This window comes from Staurois parvus, unplaced genomic scaffold (genome assembly GCF_062004578.1).
Source record: "Staurois parvus isolate SC_StPar_1 unplaced genomic scaffold, SC_StPar_1.0 ptg002717l, whole genome shotgun sequence".
Classification (NCBI taxonomy): Eukaryota; Metazoa; Chordata; class Amphibia; order Anura; family Ranidae; genus Staurois; species Staurois parvus.
Window position 1 is genome coordinate 50,143 of NW_028320513.1, and position 24,442 is coordinate 74,584.

Consider the following 24,442-nt stretch of genomic DNA (forward strand, 5'->3'; position numbering starts at 1 on the left):
ATACAAGTGAACGGGCAAATTGCGGCGACTTTCCATTTGACTGGTTCTGCTGCATCATTATTGATCACGTCTAATAAACATCTGTGTATGTGCTGGAGAACCAATCATTATCCAGGGATCGTCTTTAACCGATTGTATACTTGTAAATGATCCACTGATATTTGAAGCTGTCCACAAAATGCAAAACCCTATTGGAGTTATTGCAACGTTCGATATACGAATCAACAAATGTCTCGTTGGTTGGACAATCACTAACTGCTACGTGTGTGGCCGCCATAAGCTGGGCTGCGGTGAATATTAGGAGATAACCGGGAGGCCAATGATCACAAGAATCCGTCAATCCTTCATCTTCCGTCAAGATGGGCGCTCTAGATCTTCAGAGGAAGGATGTCTTTTCATTCGGCATTGTTCTAGATCGAAGGGAACGCTCGTCCTCCTTAATGCTCTTCCTTATAAAGGCGCTTTTTGAAAATAATTCTGAATGCCAGAAGAAAGTTATCTCATTAGCCCCTTTTTATGGCGGACTGAATAGCGGACTGTCTGTCTTTAGTTGATAGTATCAAAGAATCCGCCGCCACAAAAGCATGTCTAATTTTAAGGAAGTTTTTGCAAGCCGACTTAAAACCGATCGACTCATTTCACTTTCTGCAACTTGCAATTTTGTATCAAAAAAAAGGAGCGAATTCCTTTGATAGGAGCTTTAAAGATCTGCCTTTCCCTAATGGCAAGATTTAAAAGCGGTGACCTTTCTGCGGGAAATATCAAAGTACAGAAGACGCTCGTCTTTTCAAACGCCGTTGACCTTGTCGGCTCAAACTTTTCCCCCCAAAATGCAATAATTGATGTTTTCTTCCCTTTTTTTTTTTTTTTTGCTGCTGTCGGCAGAACCGAGCCTCTTACCTGGATTTAGCCGCCGCGCTCCTCCGCCACTCGGTAATAGGCAAAACCGCCTCAACGGCCTTCATTTCTGCGATCTCTCCCTATTGTCAGCATTTACTATTCAATCCCGCCGGAAGAGAGCTGGAAGCGCAATTAAAGTGCACAGAAAGGGGAACAACGGTGGAGGAGCTGAAGGGGGGGGGGGTGTCAATCGGAAATTGATGGGACTACAGCTGACGCCCTTAAAGGGAAAGGAGCGTGCGATTTCTGAGACACATTACTGTTCATATCCCTTTTCATGGCGGTACTTTATATATCATAGGTCTCCCTCTAGTGGTGACCTGTGTGACAGACAGTGCAATCAACACCTTTGTTGAACAACTAAGATAAAATCCATTTGCTGCCATCACCAGCGATCTCCAACCCATTGGAGACGACACTACAGAGGGCAAAGAAATAACTGCAATACTAAAGGAACCAATCAGATCCAGCTACAGAGCCCAGTGACATGGGGCGGATGGGCAATGGCAGAATGAACCGGAAATATGAAATGTTTCACAGCAAACAAGAGCCACCTATCAGAGTCCGCCTAGAGCCCACGTGGTCATATCTCTGAAAAATGGCAGCAGATTCCATACACAGACCACCAATGTGGAGCAATACTCCCCAACCTCAGCCCCCCAGTACCCCCACAAGGCCTGCTTCATAGGATTTCCATACAGGTGCTTTACATGAATGTCAATGGCTGGGAATCGAAGGGAAACATGAGGGGACCTGAGGACGAAGGTTGGGAAACAATGATGTAGAGCCGTGGGCTCCAAACTGCGACCCATGGGCCACACGTGGCCCTTTGCATGTTTTTATCCAGATATGACACTGTTCCTCCCACTGACACCAATGTTCAGGCACCATCTCTTCCATTAACACCAACTCTTGGTGTATAATTCCTCCCACTGACACCAATGATGGGGCACCATTCCTCCCACTGACACCAATGATGGGGCACTATTCCCCCCACTGATACCAATGATGGGGCACTATTCCTCCTACTGACACCAATGATGGGACACTATTCCTCCCACTGATACCAATGATGGGACACTATTCCTCCCACTGACACCAATGATGGGGCACTATTCCTCCCACTGACACCAATGATGGGACACTATTCCTCCCACTGACACCAATGATGGGGCACCATTCCTCCTACTGACACCAATGATGGGGCACCATTCCTCTCTCTGACACCAATGATGGGGCACTATTCCTCCCACTGACACCAATGATGGGGCACCATTCCTCCTACTGACACCAATGATGGGGCACCATTCCTCTCTCTGACACCAATGATGGGGCACTATTCCTCCCACTGATACCAATGATGGGACACTATTCCTCCCACTGACACCAATGATGGGGCACCATTCCTCCTACTGACACCAATGATGGGGCACCATTCCTCCTACTGACACCAATGATGGGACACTATTCCTCCCACTGACACCAATGGTGGGGCACTACTCCCCCCGCTGACACCAATGATGGGGCACTATTCCTCCCACTGACACCAATGATGGGACACTATTCCTCCCACCAATGGTGGGGCACTACTCCTTCCGCTGACACCAATGATGGGGCACTATTCCTCCAACTGACACCAATGATGGGGCACTATTCCTCCCACTGACACCAATGATGGGGCACTATTCCTCCAACTGACACCAATGACGGGACACTATTCCTCCCACTGACACCAATGATGGGGCACTATTCCTCCCACTGACACCAATGATGGGGCACTATTCCTCCAACTGACACCAATGACGGGACACTATTCCTCCCACTGACACCAATGGTGGGGCACTACTCCCCCCGCTGACACCAATGATGGGGCACTATTCCTCCCACTGACACCAATGATGGGGCACTATTCCTCCCACTGACACCAAGGATGGGGCACCATTCCTCCTACTGACACCAAGGATGGGGCACCATTCCTCCTACTGACACCAATGATGGGGCACTATACCTCCCACTGACAGAAATGATGGGACACTATTCCTCCCACTGACACCAATGATGGGGCACTATTCCTCCCACTGACACCAATGATGGGGCACTATTCCTCCCACTGACACCAATGATGGGGCACTATTCCTCCCACTGACACCAATGATGGGGCACTATTCCCCCCACTGACACCAATAATGGGACACTATTCCTCCCACTGACACCAATGATGGGGCACTATTCCTCCCACTGACACCAATGATGGGGCACTATTCCCCCCACTGACACCAATAATGGGACACTATTCCTCCCACTGACACCAATGATGGGGCACTATTCCTCCCACTGACACCAACAATGGGGCACTATTCCTCCCACTGACACCAATGACGGGGCACTATTCCTCCCACTGACACCAAGGATAGGGCACCATTCCTCCTACTGACACCAAGGATGGGGCACTATTCCTCCCACTGACACCAATGATGGGGCACTATTCCTCGCACTGCCACAGATGATGGGGCACTATTCCTCCCACTGACACCAATGATGGGGCACTATTCCTCCCACTGACACCAATGCTGGGGCATTATTCCTCCCACTGACACCAATGATGGGGCACTATTCCTCCCACTGACACCAATGATGGGGCACTATTCCTCCCACTGACACCAATGATGGGGCACTATTCCTCCCACTGACACCAATGACGGGGCACTATTCCTCCCACTGACACCAATGATGGGGCACTATTCCTCCCACTGACACCAAGGATAGGGCACCATTCCTCCCACTGACACCAATGATGGGGCACTATTCCTCCCACTGACACCAATGACGGGGCACTATTCCTCCCACTGACAGCAATGATGGGGCACTATTCCTCCCACTGACACCAATGATGGGGCACTATTCCTCCCACTGACACCAAGGATAGGGCACCATTCCTCCCACTGACACCAATGATGGGGCACTATTCCTCCCACTGACACCAATGATGGGGCACTATTCCTCCCACTGACACCAATGATGGGGCACTATTCCTCCCACTGACACCAATGATGGGGCACTATTCCTCCCACTGACACCAATGATGGGGCACTATTCCTCGCACTGCCACAGATGATGGGGCACTATTCCTCCCACTGACACCAATGATGGGGCACTATTCCTCCCACTGACACCAATGATGGGGCACTATTCCTCCCACTGACACCAATGATGGGGCACTATTCCTCCCACTGACACCAATGATGGGGCACTATTCCTCCCACTGACACCAATGATGGGACACTATTCCTCCCACTGACACCAATGATGGGGCACTATTCCTCCCACTGACACCAATGATGGGGCACTATTCCCCCCACTGACACCAATAATGGGACACTATTCCTCCCACTGACACCAATGATGGGGCACTATTCCTCCCACTGACACCAATGATGGGGCACTATTCCTCCCACTGACACCAATGATGGGGCACTATTCCCCCCACTGACACCAATAATGGGACACTATTCCTCCCACTGACACCAATGATGGGACACTATTCCTCCCACTGACACCAACAATGGGGCACTATTCCTCCCACTGACACCAATGACGGGGCACTATTCCTCCCACTGACACCAAGGATAGGGCACCATTCCTCCTACTGACACCAAGGATGGGGCACTATTCCTTCACTGACACCAATGATGGAGCACTATTCCTCCCACTGACACTTATGATGGGACACTATTCCTCCCACTGACACGATGATGGGGCACTATTCCTCCCACTGACACCAATGATGGGACACTATTCCTCCCACTGACACCAATGATGGGACACTATTCCTCCCACTGACACCAATGATGGAGCACTATTCCTCCCACTGACACTTATGATGGGGCACTATTCCTCCCACTGACACTTATGATGGGGCACTATTCCTCCCACTGATACCAATGATGAGGCACTATTCCTCCCACTGACACCAATGATGGGACACTATTCCTCCCACTGACACCAAGGATGGGGCACTATTCCCCCCACTGACACCAATGATGGGGCATTATTCCTCCCACTGACACCAAGGATGGGACACTATTCCTCCCACTGACACCAAGGATGGGGCACTATTCCTCCCACTGACACCATCAATGGGACACTATTCCTCCCACTGACACCAAGGATGGGGCACTATTCCTCCCACTGACACCATCAATGGGACACTATTCCTCCCACTGACACCAAGGATGGGGCACTATTCCTCCCACTGACACCAATGCTGAGCTCGCACAGTGCCATCATTCCATCTCCATGAAGTCTTCAATGGAGACCAACATCTACAGTCCAATCGCACCCCCCCTTCCCCACCCACAGCCGCCATATACAGAGAAGACATGCGGGGCCCTTACTGGTTACCCACTGCACACAAACCTCCAAGCACCCAATCAGGGGTGACATTAATGGATCCCACTTTCTGATTGGCTGCCATAGATCACACTGGCTGTACACTACCAGCACCGGGTCATGAAGTAAGCAGCAATCCGTTCCATAGAGTGTAAGCTCCTCGGCCTAGCCTGTGTGGGATGGGATGAAGAAATGACAAACTCAGATGGTAGAAAATAAATATTTAATGTTAGGTCAGCACTGGATACAAAGATATAAAAATATAAAATGTGTAACCATGGCGATAACAGGAGACGGCCCATGGGAGGGGAGGAGACATCTGACACAAGGAATGTAACAGCCAATCAGATGAGAGAGTGTGTATGACATGGGATATAAAGGGCTCAGGGTGCGGTCGGTCGGTCGGTCCTGATGAGCGTCTCTCTTGTATGGAGATCACAGTCTGGAATGGAATTTATATCATGACAATAAATCGTTCTGTATACTCCACATACCTGCCACTAGTCCGGTCCGGGGACCCCCCACACGGCAGCTACAGTCCCTCTCAGATCCCACGGCTGCAGTCAGGATCAGAGCAATGTGCACAGAATCGCCGACCATCCCTACAGCTTCCACATTCATGTCACGGCCCCACCTCCTCCAATCAGGTAACACTTTGTATTCATTCAGAAAATTCAAAGAGCACCCATGCCCCCAGCATGAATAGATTCCGCATGCAACAATAGAGCCCCCCAGCAACAATAGAGCCCCCCAGCAACAATAGAGCCCCCCAGCAACAACAGATCCTATCCAGAAACAATAGACTCCTCAGCAACAACAGGCCCCACCTCAGCAACAACAGATCCTATCCAGAAACAATAGACTCCCCAGCAACAACAGATCCTGTCCAGAAACAATAGACTCCCCCGGCAACAATAGAGCCCCCCTCAGCAACAACAGATCCTAGCCAGAAACAATAGACTCCCCAGCAACAACAGACCCCACCCCAGCAACAACAGATCCTGTCCAGAAACAATAGACTCCCCAGCAACAACAGACCCCACCCCAGCAACAACAGATCCTGTCCAGAAACAATAGACTCCCCAGCAACAACAGACTCCACCCCAGCAACAACAGATCCTGTCCAGAAACAATAGACTCCCCAGCAACAACAGACCCCACCCCAGCAACAACAGATCCTGTCCAGAAACAATAGACTCCCCAGCAACAACAGACCCCACCCCAGCAACAACAGATCCTAGCCAGAAACAATAGACTCCCCAGCAACAACAGGCCCCACCTCAGCAACAACAGATCCTATCCAGAAACAATAGGCTCCATCCAGAAACAATAGACTCCCCCAGCAACAATAGAGCCCCCCAGCAACAACAGATCCTATCCAGAAACAATAGGTCACTCCAGAAACAATAGAGCCCCCCAGCAACAATAGAGCCCCCCAGCAACAATAGAGCCCCCTTCAGCAACAACAGATCCTAGCCAGAAACAATAGACTCCCCAGCAACAACAGACCCCACCCCAGCAACAACAGATCCTGTCCAGAAACAATAGACTCCCCAGCAACAACAGGCCCCACCTTAGCAACAACAGGCCCCACCTTAGCAACAACAGATCCTGTCCAGAAACAATAGACTCCCCAGCAACAACAGGCCCCACCTCAGCAACAACAGATCCTGTCCAGAAACAATAGACTCCCCAGCAACAACAGATCCTGTCCAGAAACAATAGACTCCCCAGCAACAACAGACCCCACCCCAGCAACAATAGAGCCCCCCTCAGCAACAACAGACCCCACCTCAGCAACAACAGATCCTGTCCAGAAACAATAGGTCACTCCAGAAACAATAGACTCCCCAGCAACAACAGACCCCACCCCAGCAACAACAGATCCTGTCCAGAAACAATAGACTCCCCAGCAACAACAGACCCCACCCCAGCAACAATAGAGCCCCCCTCAGCAACAACAGACCCCACCTCAGCAACAACAGATCCTGTCCAGAAACAATAGGTCACTCCAGAAACAATAGACTCCCCAGCAACAACAGGCCCCACCCCAGCAACAACAGATCCTGTCCAGAAACAATAGACTCCCCAGCAACAACAGACCCCACCCCAGCAACAATAGAGCCCCCCTCAGCAACAACAGACCCCACCTCAGCAACAACAGATCCTGTCCAGAAACAATAGGTCACTCCAGAAACAATAGACTCCCCAGCAACAACAGACCCCACCCCAGCAACAACAGATCCTGTCCAGAAACAATAGACTCCCCAGCAACAACAGACCCCACCCCAGCAACAATAGAGCCCCCCTCAGCAACAACAGACCCCACCTCAGCAACAACAGATCCTGTCCAGAAACAATAGGTCACTCCAGAAACAATAGACTCCCCAGCAACAACAGGCCCCACCTCAGCAACAACAGATCCTGTCCAGGAACAATAGGTGTCCTCAGCAACAATAGATCTCCCAGAGCCCAGCACCAATAGACCCTCCAGCACCCCTTCAGATGTGGAGATGCCGGAACTGCCTTCCCCCATGTTGATGCTGACAGTGAATGATTCCCCAGCAGAGAATGTTTGGTGAAAGTCATCCTGGGTGTGACCTTTGTGGCGTTCCTTCCACACTCAGGAATCACTGATGGCCCTGGTGAGGGTTGGGTGAGAAGTGACGAGCCGCTTTGGGCGCTCAGACAACCCTCTGCGTGTGTTCAGATCAGAGCCTCCTGATTGGATGGAGGAGGAGCTGTGCAGTTCTGCTTCCCCAGAGACTGGACAAATGTCTATCGGTGTGACCATCCCTGCTTGATGGAAGGCCATTGTTTGATAGACTGAAAGTTTTCCTGATCCAGGAAAATCAGCAGCTGCAGCCGCTGATCAGTGACAGTTGTGGCTCAGGGGCCTCCATTACAGGAAGTGATGTCACAGGATTGATAGAACTAAGCAAATGCCCTTTTATATCTGCCTGCTGTGCATTCCTATCCCCTCCCCCTCCCAGAACTCTCTATAGCGGGGTACCTGACAACCACAGGGAGCAGAGTATAGGGTGTCACCGCCAGGGGCGGACTGACCATTTGGAAACTCGGGCACTACCCGAGGGCCCGGGGTCAGTAGGGGGCCCCATGAGATGCCCCTGGTACCTTTTTCATAGGATTTTTTGAGTTTGGGCAAGGACACAGGGGCCCCATGATCCCCTATTGCCCGGGGGCCCCATGAGTTGTCAGGCCGTCCCTGGTCACCGGCACAAATCTAACAATCACAGACGTCTGCCCGCTATCACACACACTACAATCAGATCACATGACATGAAATGCTCTACAAACCGATCGTCGTGCGACCTCCCAATACAAACCATGTATAAACTAGAGGGATCCGGTCATGGCTGGGCCCATACAGGGGCCAGGAGAACTGCCTGTGAAGGATTTCCATCTGGTGCCTTCCAGGGGCCCGACACCCCCATACCTCCCCCTTTCTGGGGGACTGCAGCCCATCCCAATAATAAAGGTGTTTCCAGGGGCCCGACACTCCTATACCTTCCCCCTTTCTGGGGGACTGCAGCCCATCCCAATAATAAAGGTGTTTCCAGGGGCCCGACACCCCTATACCTCCCCCTTTCTGGGGGATTGCAGCCCATCCCAATAATAAAGGTGTTTCCAGGGGCCCGACACCCCTATACCTCCCCCTTTCTGGGGGACTGCAGCCCATCCCAATAATAAAGGTGTTTGCAGGGGCCCGACACCCCTATACCTCCCCCTTTCTGGGGGAATTCAGACCATGCCAATACTAAAGGTGCTTTCCAAGGGCCCATCACTCCTATACCTTCCCCCTTTCTGGGGGAATGCAGTGTATTCCTATAATAAAGGTGTTTCCAGGGGCCCGACACCCCTATATCTCTCCTTCTCTGGGGGAATGCAGCCCATTCCCATAATAAAGGTGTTTTCCAGGGGCCCGACACCCCTATACCTCTCCTTCTCTGGGGGAATGCAGCCCATTCCCATAATAAAGGTGTTTTCCAGGGGCCCGACACCCCTATACCTCTCCTTCTCTGGGGGAATGCAGCCCATCCCCATAATAAAGGTGTTTTCTAGGGGCCCGACACCCCTATACCTCCCCCTTTCTGGGGGAATTCAGACCATGCCAATACTAAAGGTGCTTTCCAAGGGCCCATCACTCCTATACCTTCCCCCTTTCTGGGGGAATGCAGTGTATTCCTATAATAAAGGTGTTTCCAGGGGCCCGACACCCCTATATCTCTCCTTCTCTAGGGGAATGCAGCCCATTCCCACAATACAAGGTGTATTCTAGGGGCCCGACACCCCTATACCTCTCCTTCTCTGGGGGAATGCAGCCCATTCCCATAATAAAGGTGTTTTCCAGGGGCCCGACACCCCTATACCTCTCCTTCTCTGGGGGAATGCAGCCCATCCCCATAATAAAGGTGTTTTCTAGGGGCCCGACACCCCCTCTGGCAGAGGAATGTAGCCTGTTCCCACAATACAAGGTGTATTCTAGGGGCCCGACACCCCTATACCTCTCCTTCTCTGGGGGAATGCAGCCCATCCCCATAATAAAGGTGTTTTCTAGGGGCCCGACACCCCTATACCTCTCCTTCTCTGGGGGAATGCAGCCCATCCCCATAATAAAGGTGTTTTCTAGGGGCCCGACACCCCCTCTGGCAGAGGAATGTAGCCTGTTCCCACAATACAAGGTGCTTTCCAGGCCCCCCACCCCACGCCTAAGGACCCCACCCCAGGGGAATGCAGCTTCTTACCCTTTCCTTTGATGCACCGTCAGTTCCTCCTGCAGCACCTGTGTCCTCTTCTGTAGAAGGTTCACCTGTCAGAGGAGACAGCGGTCAGGAAAGTACCGGAGGACATGTGACGTCACCACGCGAGCCGCGACACGCACACCTGGAAGAGCCGAGTCAGCAAAGGGCACCTGTCATTCCTCATATACCTGCAGTTTCAGGGAGCCGATCGTCTCTTCTAATTCCTTTCTCAGGGCGGCCGGCAGCAGTCCTCTGATCTTCGCCTCGTATTCCTCCCGGACACGCGTGATCTGACAGATGAAACAGATGACACAATCAGGTTGATGCAACGGGATGACGGAGACAACGCACATGGACACGTTATTGCCTGGAAGACCACACGTGACTCTCATCTATGTTTGCTGCTCCCTCATTTCATAATGTAGACATATTATTGGGTGTCAATCAGCATCACGGCTGAACAGCAGCTCCATGTATGGCCACAATGGTGATGGTAAATCTACAGCAGATTGTACAATCAGGTTGTAGTGTGTGTGTCTGGGCACAATACGGCCAGCTCCCCATCTCTCCTGTACAGGGACACCAGATGATGTGATCAGGCTCCACGCATGGACCCGAGAAGCGCACCGTTCTCTGCGCACACCACACCAGTGCGCTGCATAAAACAGCGGCACGTCGATGCGCTCGAACCCCCGGCAGGGCGGCACCACACCCTCTAAGAGTTCAGTGAACTGCCATTTATGACACGAAGAAGGTGAACAGTGTGACATGTTGTGACAACGCATGGCGCCTTATGATAGGTCAGTGCAGAGCGGGGGTAGAAAAGTGTGAGCCCGGCCTTAGGATTGGCAGAAAAGTGTGAGCCCGGCCTTAGGATTGGCAGAAAAGTGTGAGCCCGGCCTTAGGATTGGCAGAAAAGTGTGAGCCCGGCCTTAGGATTGGCAGAAAAGTGTGAGCCCGGCCTTAGGATTGGCAGAAAAGTGTGAGCCCGGCCTTAGGATTGGCAGAAAAGTGTGAGCCCGGCCTTAGGATTGGCAGAAAAGTGTGAGCCCGGCCTTAGGATTGGCAGAAAAGTGTGAGCCCGGCCTTAGACATGGCAGAAAAGTGTGAGCCCGGCCTTAGACATGGCAGAAAAGTGTGAGCCCGGCCTTAGACATGGCAGAAAAGTGTGAGCCCGGCCTTAGACATGGCAGAAAAGTGTGAGCCCGGCCTTAGACATGGCAGAAAAGTGTGAGCCCGGCCTTAGGATTGGCAGAAAAGTGTGAGCCCGGCCTTAGGATTGGCAGAAAAGTGTGAGCCCGGCCTTAGGATTGGCAGAAAAGTGTGAGCCCGGCCTTAGACATGGCAGAAAAGTGTGAGCCCGGCCTTAGGATTGGCAGAAAAGTGTGAGCCCGGCCTTAGGATTGGCAGAAAAGTGTGAGCCCGGCCTTAGACATGGCAGAAAAGTGTGAGCCCGGCCTTAGGATTGGCAGAAAAGTGTGAGCCCGGCCTTAGGATTGGCAGAAAAGTGTGAGCCCGGCCTTAGACATGGCAGAAAAGTGTGAGCCCGGCCTTAGGATTGGCAGAAAAGTGTGAGCCCGGCCTTAGGATTGGCAGAAAAGTGTGAGCCCGGCCTTAGGATTGGCAGAAAAGTGTGAGCCTGGCCTTAGACATGGCAGAAAAGTGTGAGCCCGGCCTTAGGATTGGCAGAAAAGTGTGAGCTCGGCCTTAGACATGGCAGAAAAGTGTGAGCCCGGCCTTAGGCATGGCAGAAAAGTGTGAGCCCGGCCTTAGGATTGGCAGAAAAGTGTGAGCCTGGCCTTAGGATTGGCAGAAAAGTGTGAGCCCGGCCTTAGGATTGGCAGAAAAGTGTGAGCCTGGCCTTAGGATTGGCAGAAAAGTGTGAGCCCGGCCTTAGGATTGGCAGAAAAGTGTGAGCCCGGCCTTAGGATTGGTTCACACTGGATGTGATTTCAAATTGTGCGTTTTGTTTGCCGCATTTTCTGAAGATTTCCCAACGACTTCTTGCGTTTTGCGGTGCGATTTTAGTGCCGTCTGTGAAATGGCATCAAACTGCAGACAAAGTCTATTTCTGAAATGGCGCCGCAGCGAATCGCATGATAAGACACATTCATTCCATGCGATTGCTATTCCCAGGCTGCACCTGAAATGGTGGCGGTGGAAGCAGCCCTGCGTGTTGCGGAGAAGGTGCAGCACGCAGAGCCGGACACGGGCCGGGCGCACAGCCACACGTATGGCAGGACTGTGGAAAAGCTGAGAGCCCCTCGGGATGCCGCAAAGGTACGCTGACAGGCTTTTGTACGCCAGACGCACGGAAATCTATACAGCGCCTATTTCTGGACGCACGTTTCATTGATGTCCCCGAAGCTGGAAATTCATTTAACCTTTTCCTGCAGGAGGACCCCGCATCGCCCCATGGAGCACCTACAGAAGACGCCTGCCCCCAGTCCTCCCACCATATACCCCCCCCAGAATCCATACAATGAGGTATACCTCCACTGGCCAGAGAAAGAGAATCCCCTGAGCACCACTGAAACACACAAGTGTGAAGGATTCCTGTGATCAAGCAGTCCTACCAGACAGTACAGCAGGGTCCTGACACTGCAGATCTCCTACAGCCACGCCCTGTCTCCATACATCCCAGCAATGGCTGCCTGGCATTTCTCCGGGTGGGGTTCCTGATGATGACAACAGTGGACCAAGTCTGTGGAATGTGTGCTGAAATGGTCTCGTCTCTATCAGACGCCCATGTCACAGGGGGACAACTCAGGAGAACAAATGAGAGACCAGGACAGCGTTGTCACCCTATAACAGGAAGTGCCCACATAAGGACCTTAATGGCAGGATCATCGGGGATTACTATAATAATAGCTGCAGATCTAAGAAGACTGAAAATAACTTGCAGTGATATTACCATGTGATAGAGTTGTCAGTGATTGGATCTAACAGACGTGGCAGCCCCTCCCCTATGATTGGGGGGCTCTCAGACACAGCGTGGTATCCAGCCCTCTCCCTATGATTGGGGGGCTCTCAGACACAGCGTGGTATCCAGCCCTCTCCCTATGATTGGGGGGCTCTCAGACACAGCGTGGTATCCGGCTCTATCTCTATGATTGGGGGGCTCTCAGACACAGCGTGGTATCCGGCCCTCTCCCTATGATTGGGGGGCTCTCAGACACAGCGTGGTATCCAGCCCTCTCCCTATGATTGGGGGGCTCTCAGACACAGCGTGGTATCCGGCTCTATCCCTATGATTGGGGGGTCTCAGACACAGCGTGGTATCCGGCTCTATCCCTATGATTGGGGGGTCTCAGACACAGCGTGGTATCCGGCTCTATCCCTATGATTGGGGGGCTCTCAGACACAGCGTGGTATCCGGCCCTCTCCCTATAATTGGGGGGCTCTCAGACACAGCGTGGTATCCAGCCCTCTCCCTATGATTGGGGGGCTCTCAGACACAGCGTGGTATCCGGCTCTATCCCTATGATTGGGGGGCCCTCAGACACAGCGTGGTATCTGGCCCTCTCCCTATGATTGGGGGGCTCTCAGACACAGCGTGGTATCTGGCCCTCTCCCTATGATTGGGGGGCTCTCAGACACAGCGTGGTATCCAGCCCTCTCCCTATGATTGGGGGGCTCTCAGACACAGCGTGGTACCCGGCTCTATCTCTATGATTGGGGGGCTCTCAGACACAGCGTGGTATCCGGCTCTATCCCTATGATTGGGGGGCTCTCAGACACAGTGTGGTATCCGGCTCTATCCCTATGATTGGGGGGCTCTCAGACACAGCGTGGTATCCACCTCTATCCCTATGATAGGGGGGCTCTCAGACACAGCGTGGTATCCGGCTCTATCTCTATGATTGGGGGGGCTCAGACACAGCGTGGTACCCAGCTCTATCTCTATGATTGGGGGGCTCTCAGACACAGCGTGGTATCCGGCTCTATCCCTATGATTGGGGGGCTCTCAGACACAGCGTGGTATCCAGCCCTCTCCCTATGATTGGGGGGCCCTCAGACACAGCGTGGTACCCGGCTCTATCTCTATGATTGGGGGGCTCTCAGACACAGCGTGGTATCCGCCTCTATCCCTATGATTGGGGGGCTCTCAGACACAGCGTGGTATCCGCCTCTATCCCTATGATTGGGGGGCTCTCAGACACAGCGTGGTATCCGGCTCTATCCCTATGATTGGGGGGCTCTCAGACACAGCGTGGTATCCGGCTCTATCTCTATGATTGGGGGGGCTCAGACACAGCGTGGTATCCGGCTCTATCCCTATGATTGGGGGCTCTCAGACACAGCGTGGTATCCGGCTCTATCCCTATGATTGGGGGGTCTCAGACACAGCGTGGTATCCGGCTCTATCCCTATGATTGGGGGGTCTCAGACACAGCGTGGTATCCGGCTCTATCCCTATGATTGGGGGGCTCTCAGACACAGCGTGGTATCCGCTTCTATCCCTATGATTGGGGGGCTCTCAGACATAGCGTGGTATCCGGCTCTATCTCTATGATTGGGGGGGCTCTCAGACACAGCGTGGTATCCGGCTCTATCCCTATGATTGGGGGGCTCTCAGACACAGCGTGGTATCCAGCCCTCTCCCTATGATTGGGGGGCTCTCAGACACAGCGTGGTATCCGGCTCTATCCCTATGATTGGGGGGCTCTCAGACACAGCGTGGTATCCACCTCTATCCCTATGATAGGGGGGCTCTCAGACACAGCGTGGTATCCGGCTCTATCTCTATGATTGGGGGGCTCTCAGACACAGCGTGGTATCCGGCTCTATCCCTATGATTGGGGGGCTCTCAGACACAGCGTGGTATCCAGCCCTCTCCCTATGATTGGGGGGCCCTCAGACACAGCGTGGTACCCGGCTCTATCTCTATGATTGGGGGGCTCTCAGACACAGCGTGGTATCCGCCTCTATCCCTATGATTGGGGGGCTCTCAGACACAGCGTGGTATCCGCCTCTATCCCTATGATTGGGGGGCTCTCAGACACAGCGTGGTATCCGGCTCTATCCCTATGATTGGGGGGCTCTCAGACACAGCGTGGTATCCGGCTCTATCTCTATGATTGGGGGGGCTCAGACACAGCGTGGTATCCGGCTCTATCCCTATGATTGGGGGCTCTCATACACAGCGTGGTATCCGGCTCTATCCCTATGATTGGGGGGTCTCAGACACAGCGTGGTATCCGGCTCTATCCCTATGATTGGGGGGCTCTCAGACACAGCGTGGTATCCGCCTCTATCCCTATGATTGGGGGGCTCTCAGACATAGCGTGGTATCCGGCTCTATCTCTATGATTGGGGGGGCTCAGACACAGCGTGGTATCCGGCTCTATCCCTATGATTGGGGGGCTCTCAGACACAGCGTGGTATCCGGCTCTATCCCTATGATTGGGGGGCTCTCAGACACAGCGTGGTATCCGGCTCTATTCCTATGATTGGGGGGCTCTCAGACACAGCGTGGTATCCGCCTCTATCCCTATGATTGGGGGGCTCTCAGACACAGCGTTGTATCCGGCTCTATCCCTATGATTGGGGGGCTCTCAGACACAGCGTGGTACCCGGCTCTATCTCTATGATTGGGGGGCTCTCAGACACAGCGTGGTATCCGCCTCTATCCCTATGATTGGGGGGCTCTCAGACACAGCGTGGTATCCGCCTCTATCCCTATGATTGGGGGGCTCTCAGACACAGCGTGGTACCCGGCTCTATCTCTATGATTGGGGGGCTCTCAGATACAGTGTGGTATCCGGCTTTATCCCTATGATTGGGGGGCTCTCACACAGTGTGGATTCCAGCTCCTTTCCCTGTGATTGGGGGGCTCTCACACAGTGTGGATTCCAGCTCCTTTCCCTGTGATTGGGGGGCTCTCACACAGTGTGGATTCCAGCTCCTTTCCCTGTGATTGGGGGGCTCTCACACAGTGTGGATTCCAACTCCTTTCCCTGTGATTGGGGGGCTCTCACACAGTGTGGATTCCAGCTCCTTTCCCTGTGATTGGGGGGCTCTCACACAGTGTGGATTCCAGCTCCTTTCCCTGTGATTGGGGGGCTCACACACAGTGTGGATTCCAGCTCCTTTCCCTGTGATTGGGGGGCTCTCACACAGTGTGGATTCCAGCTCCTTTCCCTGTGATTGGGGGGCTCACACACAGTGTGGATTCCAGCTCCTTTCCCTGTGATTGGGGGGCTCACACACAGTGTGGATTCCAGCTCCTTTCCCTGTGATTGGGGGGCTCTCACACAGTGTGGATTCCAGCTCCTTTCCCTGTGATTGGGGGGCTCACACACAGTGTGGATTCCAGCTCCTTTCCCTGTGATTGGGGGGCTCTCACACAGTGTGGATTCCAGCTCCTTTCCCTGTGATTGGGGGGCTCTCACACAGTGTGGATTCCAGCTCCTTTCCCTGTGATTGGGGGGCTCTCACACAGTGTGGATTCCAGCTCCTTTCCCTGTGATTGGGGGGCTCTCACACAGTGTGGATTCCAGCTCCTTTCCCTGTGATTGGGGGGCTCTCACACAGTGTGGATTCCAGCTCCTTTCCCTGTGATTGGGAGGCTCTCACACAGACCAGATTCCAGCTCCTTTCCCTGTGATTGGGGGGCTCTCACACAGTGTGGATTCCAGCTCCTTTCCCTGTGATTGGGGGGCTCTCACACAGTGTGGATTCCAGCTCCTTTTCCTGTGATTGGGGGGCTCACACACAGTGTGGATTCCAGCTCCTTTCCCTGTGATTGGGGGGCTCTCACACAGTGTGGATTCCAGCTCCTTTCCCTGTGATTGGGGGGCTCTCACACAGTGTGGATTCCAGCTCCTTTCCCTGTGATTGGGGGGCTCACACACAGTGTGGATTCCAGCTTCCACAGCCCCTGTAATTACAGGTATGACGGAGGCTAACGAGTTTGTGGAATGGGGTGTTTGATGTTCGGTGACAGAGGTGTCATTGTAGCAGCTTATCTCTGGACTCCAGAATTAAACGCAGAGGCTCCCATCGTTGTTAATCCTCCGACGGAGCGGGTAATGCGTCAGTCGCCTGCGGGCGATTTGAAGGCACAATAATTACCAACAACGGAAAACACGCTCTGCGCCTCTCCCCGGGCCAATCCTTTATTCACCGGTGTTAATGAGAAATATACAGAATTTTCACGTTTAGTGTGTCGGCTCCATGTCAGGAGCAGAGAGACGACTCCACATAAAATGGATCGCTGAGTGTGCAGAGAGCGGGGAATACACTGACAGATTGCGTCACATTAACATCCCAGATCACAATATTCGTGTATGACGTAAAACGCGGTACTTTCCCACGAAATGAGATACTAACAGGGAACAGCTGAGGATTATACGATCCTGAAAATTGAAAATGATGGGTGGGGAGGTCACAGGATGGAGGAGCTTGCCAAGCTCACCACCATACCAAGACCAGACCAGTCCAAGAGCAGACCAAGGCAAAACCAGACCAAGGCCAGGCCAGACCAGACCAGTCCAAGACTAGACCAGACCAAGGCTAGACCAGTCCAAGAGCAGGCCAGACCAGTCCAAGAGCAGACCAAGGCAAAACCAGACCAGACCAGACCAGTCCAAGACTAGACCAGACCAAGGCTAGACCAGTCCAAGAGCAGGCCAGACCAGTCCAAGAGCAGACCAAGGCAAAACCAGACCAGACCAGACCAGTCCAGACCAGACCAAGGTCAGACCAGTCCAAAACAAGTGCAGAGCAGACCAGACTAGAGCAAGACCAGACCAGTCCAAGGCCAGACTGAGGCCAGACCAGTCCAAGGCCAGTCCAAAAGCAGACAAAGATCAGGACCAGACCAAGGCCAGACCAGTCTAAGAGCAGACCAGGCTAAGACAATCTGACCATACAATCAACTTTAAATCTACCCAAACTATGTTAAATGATGATCTATCTAATTTGTCCAATCAATTTATATCCAATCAGACAAGCTCTTGCACTACATAATTGTTGGCAAATCTAAAGGAGATTAGATTGTAACATTAGTGGTGACCAAGCCAAGGCCAGGCCAGACCAGACCAGTCCATGATCAGACCAGACCAAGGCCAGACCAGTCTAATACTAAACCAGTCACGAAGCAGAGCAGACTAGACTAAGGCCAGACCAGTCCAACAGCATACCAGACCAAGGCCAGACTACTCCAAAACCAGACCAAGGCCAGACCAGTTCAAAAGCACACCAAAGCCAGATCTGTCCAAGAGCAAGCTAGATCTGTCAAAGAGCAGGCCAGACCAATCCAAGGCCAGATTGAGGCCAGACTAGTCCAAGACCAGATCAGTCCAAGAGCAGACCAAGGCCATACCAGTCCAAGGTCAGGCTGAGGGTAGACCAGTCTAAAAGCAGACCAGACTAAGACAATCTGACCGTACACTCAATGTTAAATCTACCAAAACTGTAAAATGATGACTTATCGAATTCATCCAATCAATTTATATCCAATTAGACAAGCTCTTGCACTACATAACTGTTGGCAAATCTAAAGAGGAGATCAGATTGTTACATTAGTGGTGAACTTTGTTCAGAGTTTGCCCCAATTCTCCAGAATGACTGATATCGGCTATCAATGGCTCCATTAACAAATAGGCAACTTGTGAGTAAAGAGACCGCAAAGATGGAGTAGGAATCAAATGGAGATCCCACCACTGTTCAACCATTTTCCAAGATGTCTTCCAGATAGACAAATGTGCAAACAAAGGAGCCATGTCTTCTGAAGGAGCTTCATCACAGAAGCTGATCACCGATATATACAGGGAAGGAACTGATTAACTCATTTATACTGCCTGACACCCCCATAGACTATGTGTGTCCACCTCCTGGTATCATTCCATCCTCTGGTATCATTCCATCCTCTGGTATCATTGCATCCTCTGGTATCATTGCATCCTCTGGTATCATTCCATCCTCTGGTATCATTCCATCCTCTGGTATCATTCCATCCTCTGGTATCATTCCATCCTCTGGTATCATTCCATCCTCTGGTATCATTCCATCCTCTGGTATCATTGCATCCTCTGGTATCATTGCATCCTCTGGTATCATTCCATCCTCTGGTATCATTGCATCCTCTGGTATCATTACATCCTCTGGTATCATTACATCCTCTGGTATCATTGCATCCTCTGGTATCATTACATCCTCTGGTATCATTACATCCTCTGGTATCATTGCATCCTCTGGTATCATTCCATCCTCTGGTATCATTACATCCTCTGGTATCATTACATCCTCTGGTATCATTACATCCTCTGGTATCATTGCATCCTCTGGTATCATTGCATCCTCTGGTATCATTACATCCTCTGGTATTATTGGAACTCAGAACCACTTCTCCTGGTTCTGATCTTCTCAGCTATGAGCCAAGGAGGGGGAGTGAGCACACAGCTCCGCATTCTCCTTGGCTCATAGCTGAGAAGATGTGTCCACGTGAAGCTGACTGTGAGAGGCACATGCATGGGAGGCTTTGCTCTTCTGGTAGGTCATAAATGAAGTCATAAAGGTGATTGGAGTTGTCCGTCATTGTTCTCGTTGATCCAGATCACGGTATACGTAGTCGTAGTGATCCCTCACCTACAAGTGGTCTAAGGAAGCCGCTCATTGAAAAGTGAGATGTCCATTTCCATGGTTATCGGAGTTCCTCCTTACCAGAAAGCCGCCATCACTCCAGCCCTGTGTGTCATTGGAAGCTTTATTCTGCCATATTCTGAGGAGCCTCCACAGGGAGGTTCTAGGGGTCTCTTGCACCTCCAGTTCCTGGAGAACGCTTCTCCTGGACAGCACAGGGCTCTCTGCCGGCTCCTCTCAGTGCTGCTGGCAGGGTCAGTGGCAGGTTTTCCTTCCCTTAAGAGGTATATCATTTCAAAGCAGCTGAAAGTGCTGATGACACACAATGTGAGGAGCCACAAGACTCCTAGACACAGGCCATCAAAGGACACGTGTGTTACCAGGCCTCATGTGGTCAGGACTCTGCAATCATGGAGGGTCCGGAGATCTGTGGGCCCAATACGAATCCACGGCAGGAATCGGACATCTTTAGAAGGTCATGTCAACTGGGTCAATAATATGATCAGTGTTTTCCTGGAATGGGGTTTCCTGTTCAGGTACTTCCTGTCGAAAGCACCTGACAACGCTCTGTTCCTTTCTTCCAATTGAGTTCCTGTGTTGTCATCCAGATTACAAGCGTCAGTTTCATCACACATTACACATGGTCCATTGTTGTCACTGTTAGGAAACTCGCCCTGAGAAATGCCATGTAGACAGGAAGAGGCTTCTAAGAGGCTGCAGGAGGTCAACAGCTCTGAGATGTAATAAAAGAAAAAGGTTAGACGTGGCCTCTCTTCCCGTTCTGTGTATAGAGGAAGCATATATGTACCTAGGCACAGACACGTCATACCGCCTCTGCACTCTGCTCAGTAATGCTGCGCGGTGACCGTGCTTTACTGCTCCTCACAAAGGTGACCACTGGACTCTGAAGTGACCAGATGCCTGGATCTCCCACCTGGAATCTGTATGTGAGTGGACAGTTCACCTCTATGTCCAGTATATCCCCGTGAAGCTACCAACCACAAGAGCATACACAGGCAGACATCGGGGTCTGAGATCTACTGCTATAATACATACATACATATAGGATCAAATATCATTCCCACTGGAGGGGAGGGGCTTATAGAATCAGATATCATTCTCACTTGAGGGGAGGGGCTTATAGGATCAGATATCATTCCCACTTGAGGGGAGGGGCTTATAGGATCAGATATCATTCCCACTTGAGGGGAGGGGCTTATAGGATCAGATATCATTCCCACTGGAGGGGAGGGGCTTATAGGATCAGATATCATTCCCACTTGAGGGGAGGGGCTTATAGGATCAGATATCATTCCCACTTGAGGGGAGGGGCTTATAGGATCAGATATCATTCCCACTTGAGGGGAGGGGCTTATAGGATCAGATATCATTCCCACTGGAGGGGAGGGGCTTATAGGATTGAATATCATTCCCACTGGAGGGGAGGGTTTAAAAGATCAGATATAATTCCCATTGGAGCGGAGGAGTTTATAGGATCAGATATCATTCCCACTGGAGGGGAGGGGTTTATAGAATCAGATATCGTTCTCACTGGAGGGGAGGAGTTTATAGGATCAGATATCATTCCCACTGGAGGGGAGGGGCTTATAGGATCAGATATCATTCCCACTGGAGGGGAGGGGCTTATAGGATCAGATATCATTCCCACTGGAGGGGCTTATAGGATTGAATATCAATCCCACTGGAGGGGAGGGTTTAAAAGATCAGATATAATTCCCATTGGAGCGGAGGAATTTATAGGATCAGATATCATTCCCACTGGAGGGGAGGGTTTATAGAATCAGATATCATTCTCACTGGAGGGGAGGGTTTATAGAATCAGATATCGTTCTCACTGGAGGGGAGGAGTTTATAGGATCAGATATCATTCCCACTGGAGGGGAGGGGTTTATAGGATCAGATATCATTCCCACTGGAGGGGAGGAGTTTATAGGATCAGATATCATTCCCACTGGAGGGGAGGGGTTTATAGAATCAGATATCATTCCCACTGGAGGGGAGGAGTTTATAGGATCGAATATCATTCCCACTGGATGGGAGGAGTTTATAGGATTGAATATCATTCCCACTGGAGGGGAGGGTTTATAGAATCAGATATCGTTCTCACTGGAGGGGAGGAGTTTATAGGATCAGATATCATTCCCACTGGAGGGGAGGGGTTTATAGGATCAGATATCATTCCCACTGGAGGGGAGGGTTTATAGAATCAGATATCATTCTCACTGGAGGGGAGGGTTTATAGAATCAGATATCGTTCTCACTGGAGGGGAGGAGTTTATAGGATCAGATATCATTCCCACTGGAGGGGAGGGGTTTATAGGATCAGATATCATTCCCACTGGAGGGGAGGGGTTTATAGAATCAGATATCATTCCCACTGGAGGGGAGGAGTTTATAGGATCGAATATCATTCCCACTGGAGGGGAGGAGTTTATAGGATTGAATATCATTCCCACTGGAGGGGAGGGGTTTATAGAATCAGATATCATTCCCACTGGAGGGGAGGAGTTTATAGGATTGAATATCATTCCCACTGGAGGGGAGGGGTTTATAGAATCAGATATCAATCCCACTGGAGGGAAGGGGTTTATAGAATCAGATATCATTCCCACTGGAGGGGAGGAGTTTATAGGATCGAATATCATTCCCACTGGAGGGGAGGGGTTTATAGAATCAGATATCATTCCCACTGGAGGGGTTTATAGAATCAGATATCATTCCCACTGGAGGGGAGGGGTTTATAGAATCAGATATAACTCCCCCTAGAGGAGAGGAACACTTACCTGCTGCTGCATCTCCATCTCTTTATCGCGCCCCCTCCTCTCGGATTGGCGCAGCTGAGCGCAGGAATTCTCCAATTCACCTTTCAGCAGCTGAAACAGAGAAGAGAATTGTTGTCACCAGATGGAAGCAGAGAATCTACACACCGCTTATCGAACGATGCGACTCTCCCGCCTCACATCCTAAAAAACGAAATATCAAAACTTTGGGGTTTAATGTTTGTCTCAATACTCCTAATACCAACCCAATACAAAAACAAATATCTGCTGGAGTGGGGGGGGGGGGGGGGGGGTTACACCATCCTTCAGTGCTTTTATTGCTGCATGGGACTTCCTGTCCCGGTGACAACTCCACCACTCATTTCTTCTACAGGTGTCACAGGGACAGGACGTGAGGGAGAATCTCTCTAATGGAGTCAGGAATAAAAACTTCTCCAACCAAAATTAAAGAAATAACATTTGCTTCTGACAACTACAAGAGGCTGCTCAGGACAGGAACACATAGTACAGGGCAAGATAGGATGTGGTAGACAGAATAGGATATGGAAGGACAGACAGGACAGGATAATATAGACTAAGATAGGAAAGAGTAGACTAGGACAGGCAGGATAGGATATTGTAGACTAGAACAACACAGGACAGGGCAGGATATTGTAGACTAGGACAACACAGGACAGGGCAGGATAGGATATTGTAGACTAGGACAACACAGGACAGGGGAGGATAGGATATTGTAGACTAGGATAACATAGGACAGGGCAGGATAGGATATTGTAGACTAGGATAACATAGGACAGGGCAGGATAGGATATTGTAGACTAGGATAACATAGGACAGGGCAGGATAGGATATTGTAGACTAGGACAACACAGGACAGGGCAGGATATTGTAGGCTAGGATAACATAGGACAGGATATTGTAGACTAGGATAACATAGGACAGGGCAGGATATTGTAGGAAAGGACAGGATATTGTAGACTAGGATAACATAGGACAGGATATTGTAGGCTAGGATAACATAGGACAGGGCAGGATATTGTAGACTAGGATAACATAGGGCAGGATATTGTAGACTAGGATAACATAGGGCAGGATATTGTAGACTAGGATAACATAGGGCAGGATATTGTAGACTAGGATAACATAGGGCAGGATATTGTAGACTAGGATAACATAGGGCAGGATATTGTAGACTAGGATAACATAGGGCAGGATATTGTAGACTAGGATAACATAGGGCAGGATATTGTAGGCTAGGATAACATAGGACAGGGCAGGATATTGTAGACTAGGATAACATAGGACAGGGCAGGATATTGTAGACTAGGATAACATAGGGCAGGATATTGTAGACTAGGATAACATAGGACAGGGCAGGATATTGTAGACTAGGATAACATAGGGCAGGATATTGTAGACTAGGATAACATAGGGCAGGATATTGTAGACTAGGATAACATAGGGCAGGATATTGTAGACTAGGATAACATAGGGCAGGATATTGTAGACTAGGATAACATAGGGCAGGATATTGTAGACTAGGATAACATAGGGCAGGATATTGTAGACTAGGATAACATAGGGCAGGATATTGTAGACTAGGATAACATAGGACAGGGCAGGATATTGTAGGCTAGGATAACATAGGACAGGGCAGGATATTGTAGACTAGGATAACATAGGACAGGGCAGGATATTGTAGGAAAGGACAGGATATTGTAGGAAAGGACAGGATATTGTAGACTAGGATAACATAGGACAGGATATTGTAGGCTAGGATAACATAGGACAGGGCAGGATATTGTAGACTAGGATAACATAGGACAGGGCAGGATATTGTAGACTAGGATAACATAGGGCAGGATATTGTAGACTAGGATAACATAGGGCAGGATATTGTAGACTAGGATAACATAGGGCAGGATATTGTAGACTAGGATAACATAGGGCAGGATATTGTAGACTAGGATAACATAGGGCAGGATATTGTAGACTAGGATA

At 50.9% G+C, this 24,442-nt stretch overlaps 1 protein-coding gene across 1 annotated transcript in view; it reads right to left on the reverse strand.

Moving 5' to 3' along the window:
* Positions 1 to 5,495: 5,495 nt before the first annotated feature.
* The window catches only part of LOC149429402 (centrosomal protein of 112 kDa-like), a 30,081-nt gene continuing 11,134 nt past the window's right edge, over positions 5,496 to 24,442 (reverse strand). Inside the window, exons 3-6 of the mRNA XM_089666453.1 lie at positions 22,445 to 22,534; positions 10,241 to 10,342; positions 10,056 to 10,120; positions 5,496 to 5,731 (exon numbers count right to left, since the gene is read on the reverse strand). Of these exons, the coding sequence (XP_089522579.1) occupies positions 5,725 to 5,731; positions 10,056 to 10,120; positions 10,241 to 10,342; positions 22,445 to 22,534 (264 nt within the window). The 3' untranslated portion in view covers positions 5,496 to 5,724. The remainder of the gene's footprint in view (positions 5,732 to 10,055; positions 10,121 to 10,240; positions 10,343 to 22,444; positions 22,535 to 24,442) is intronic.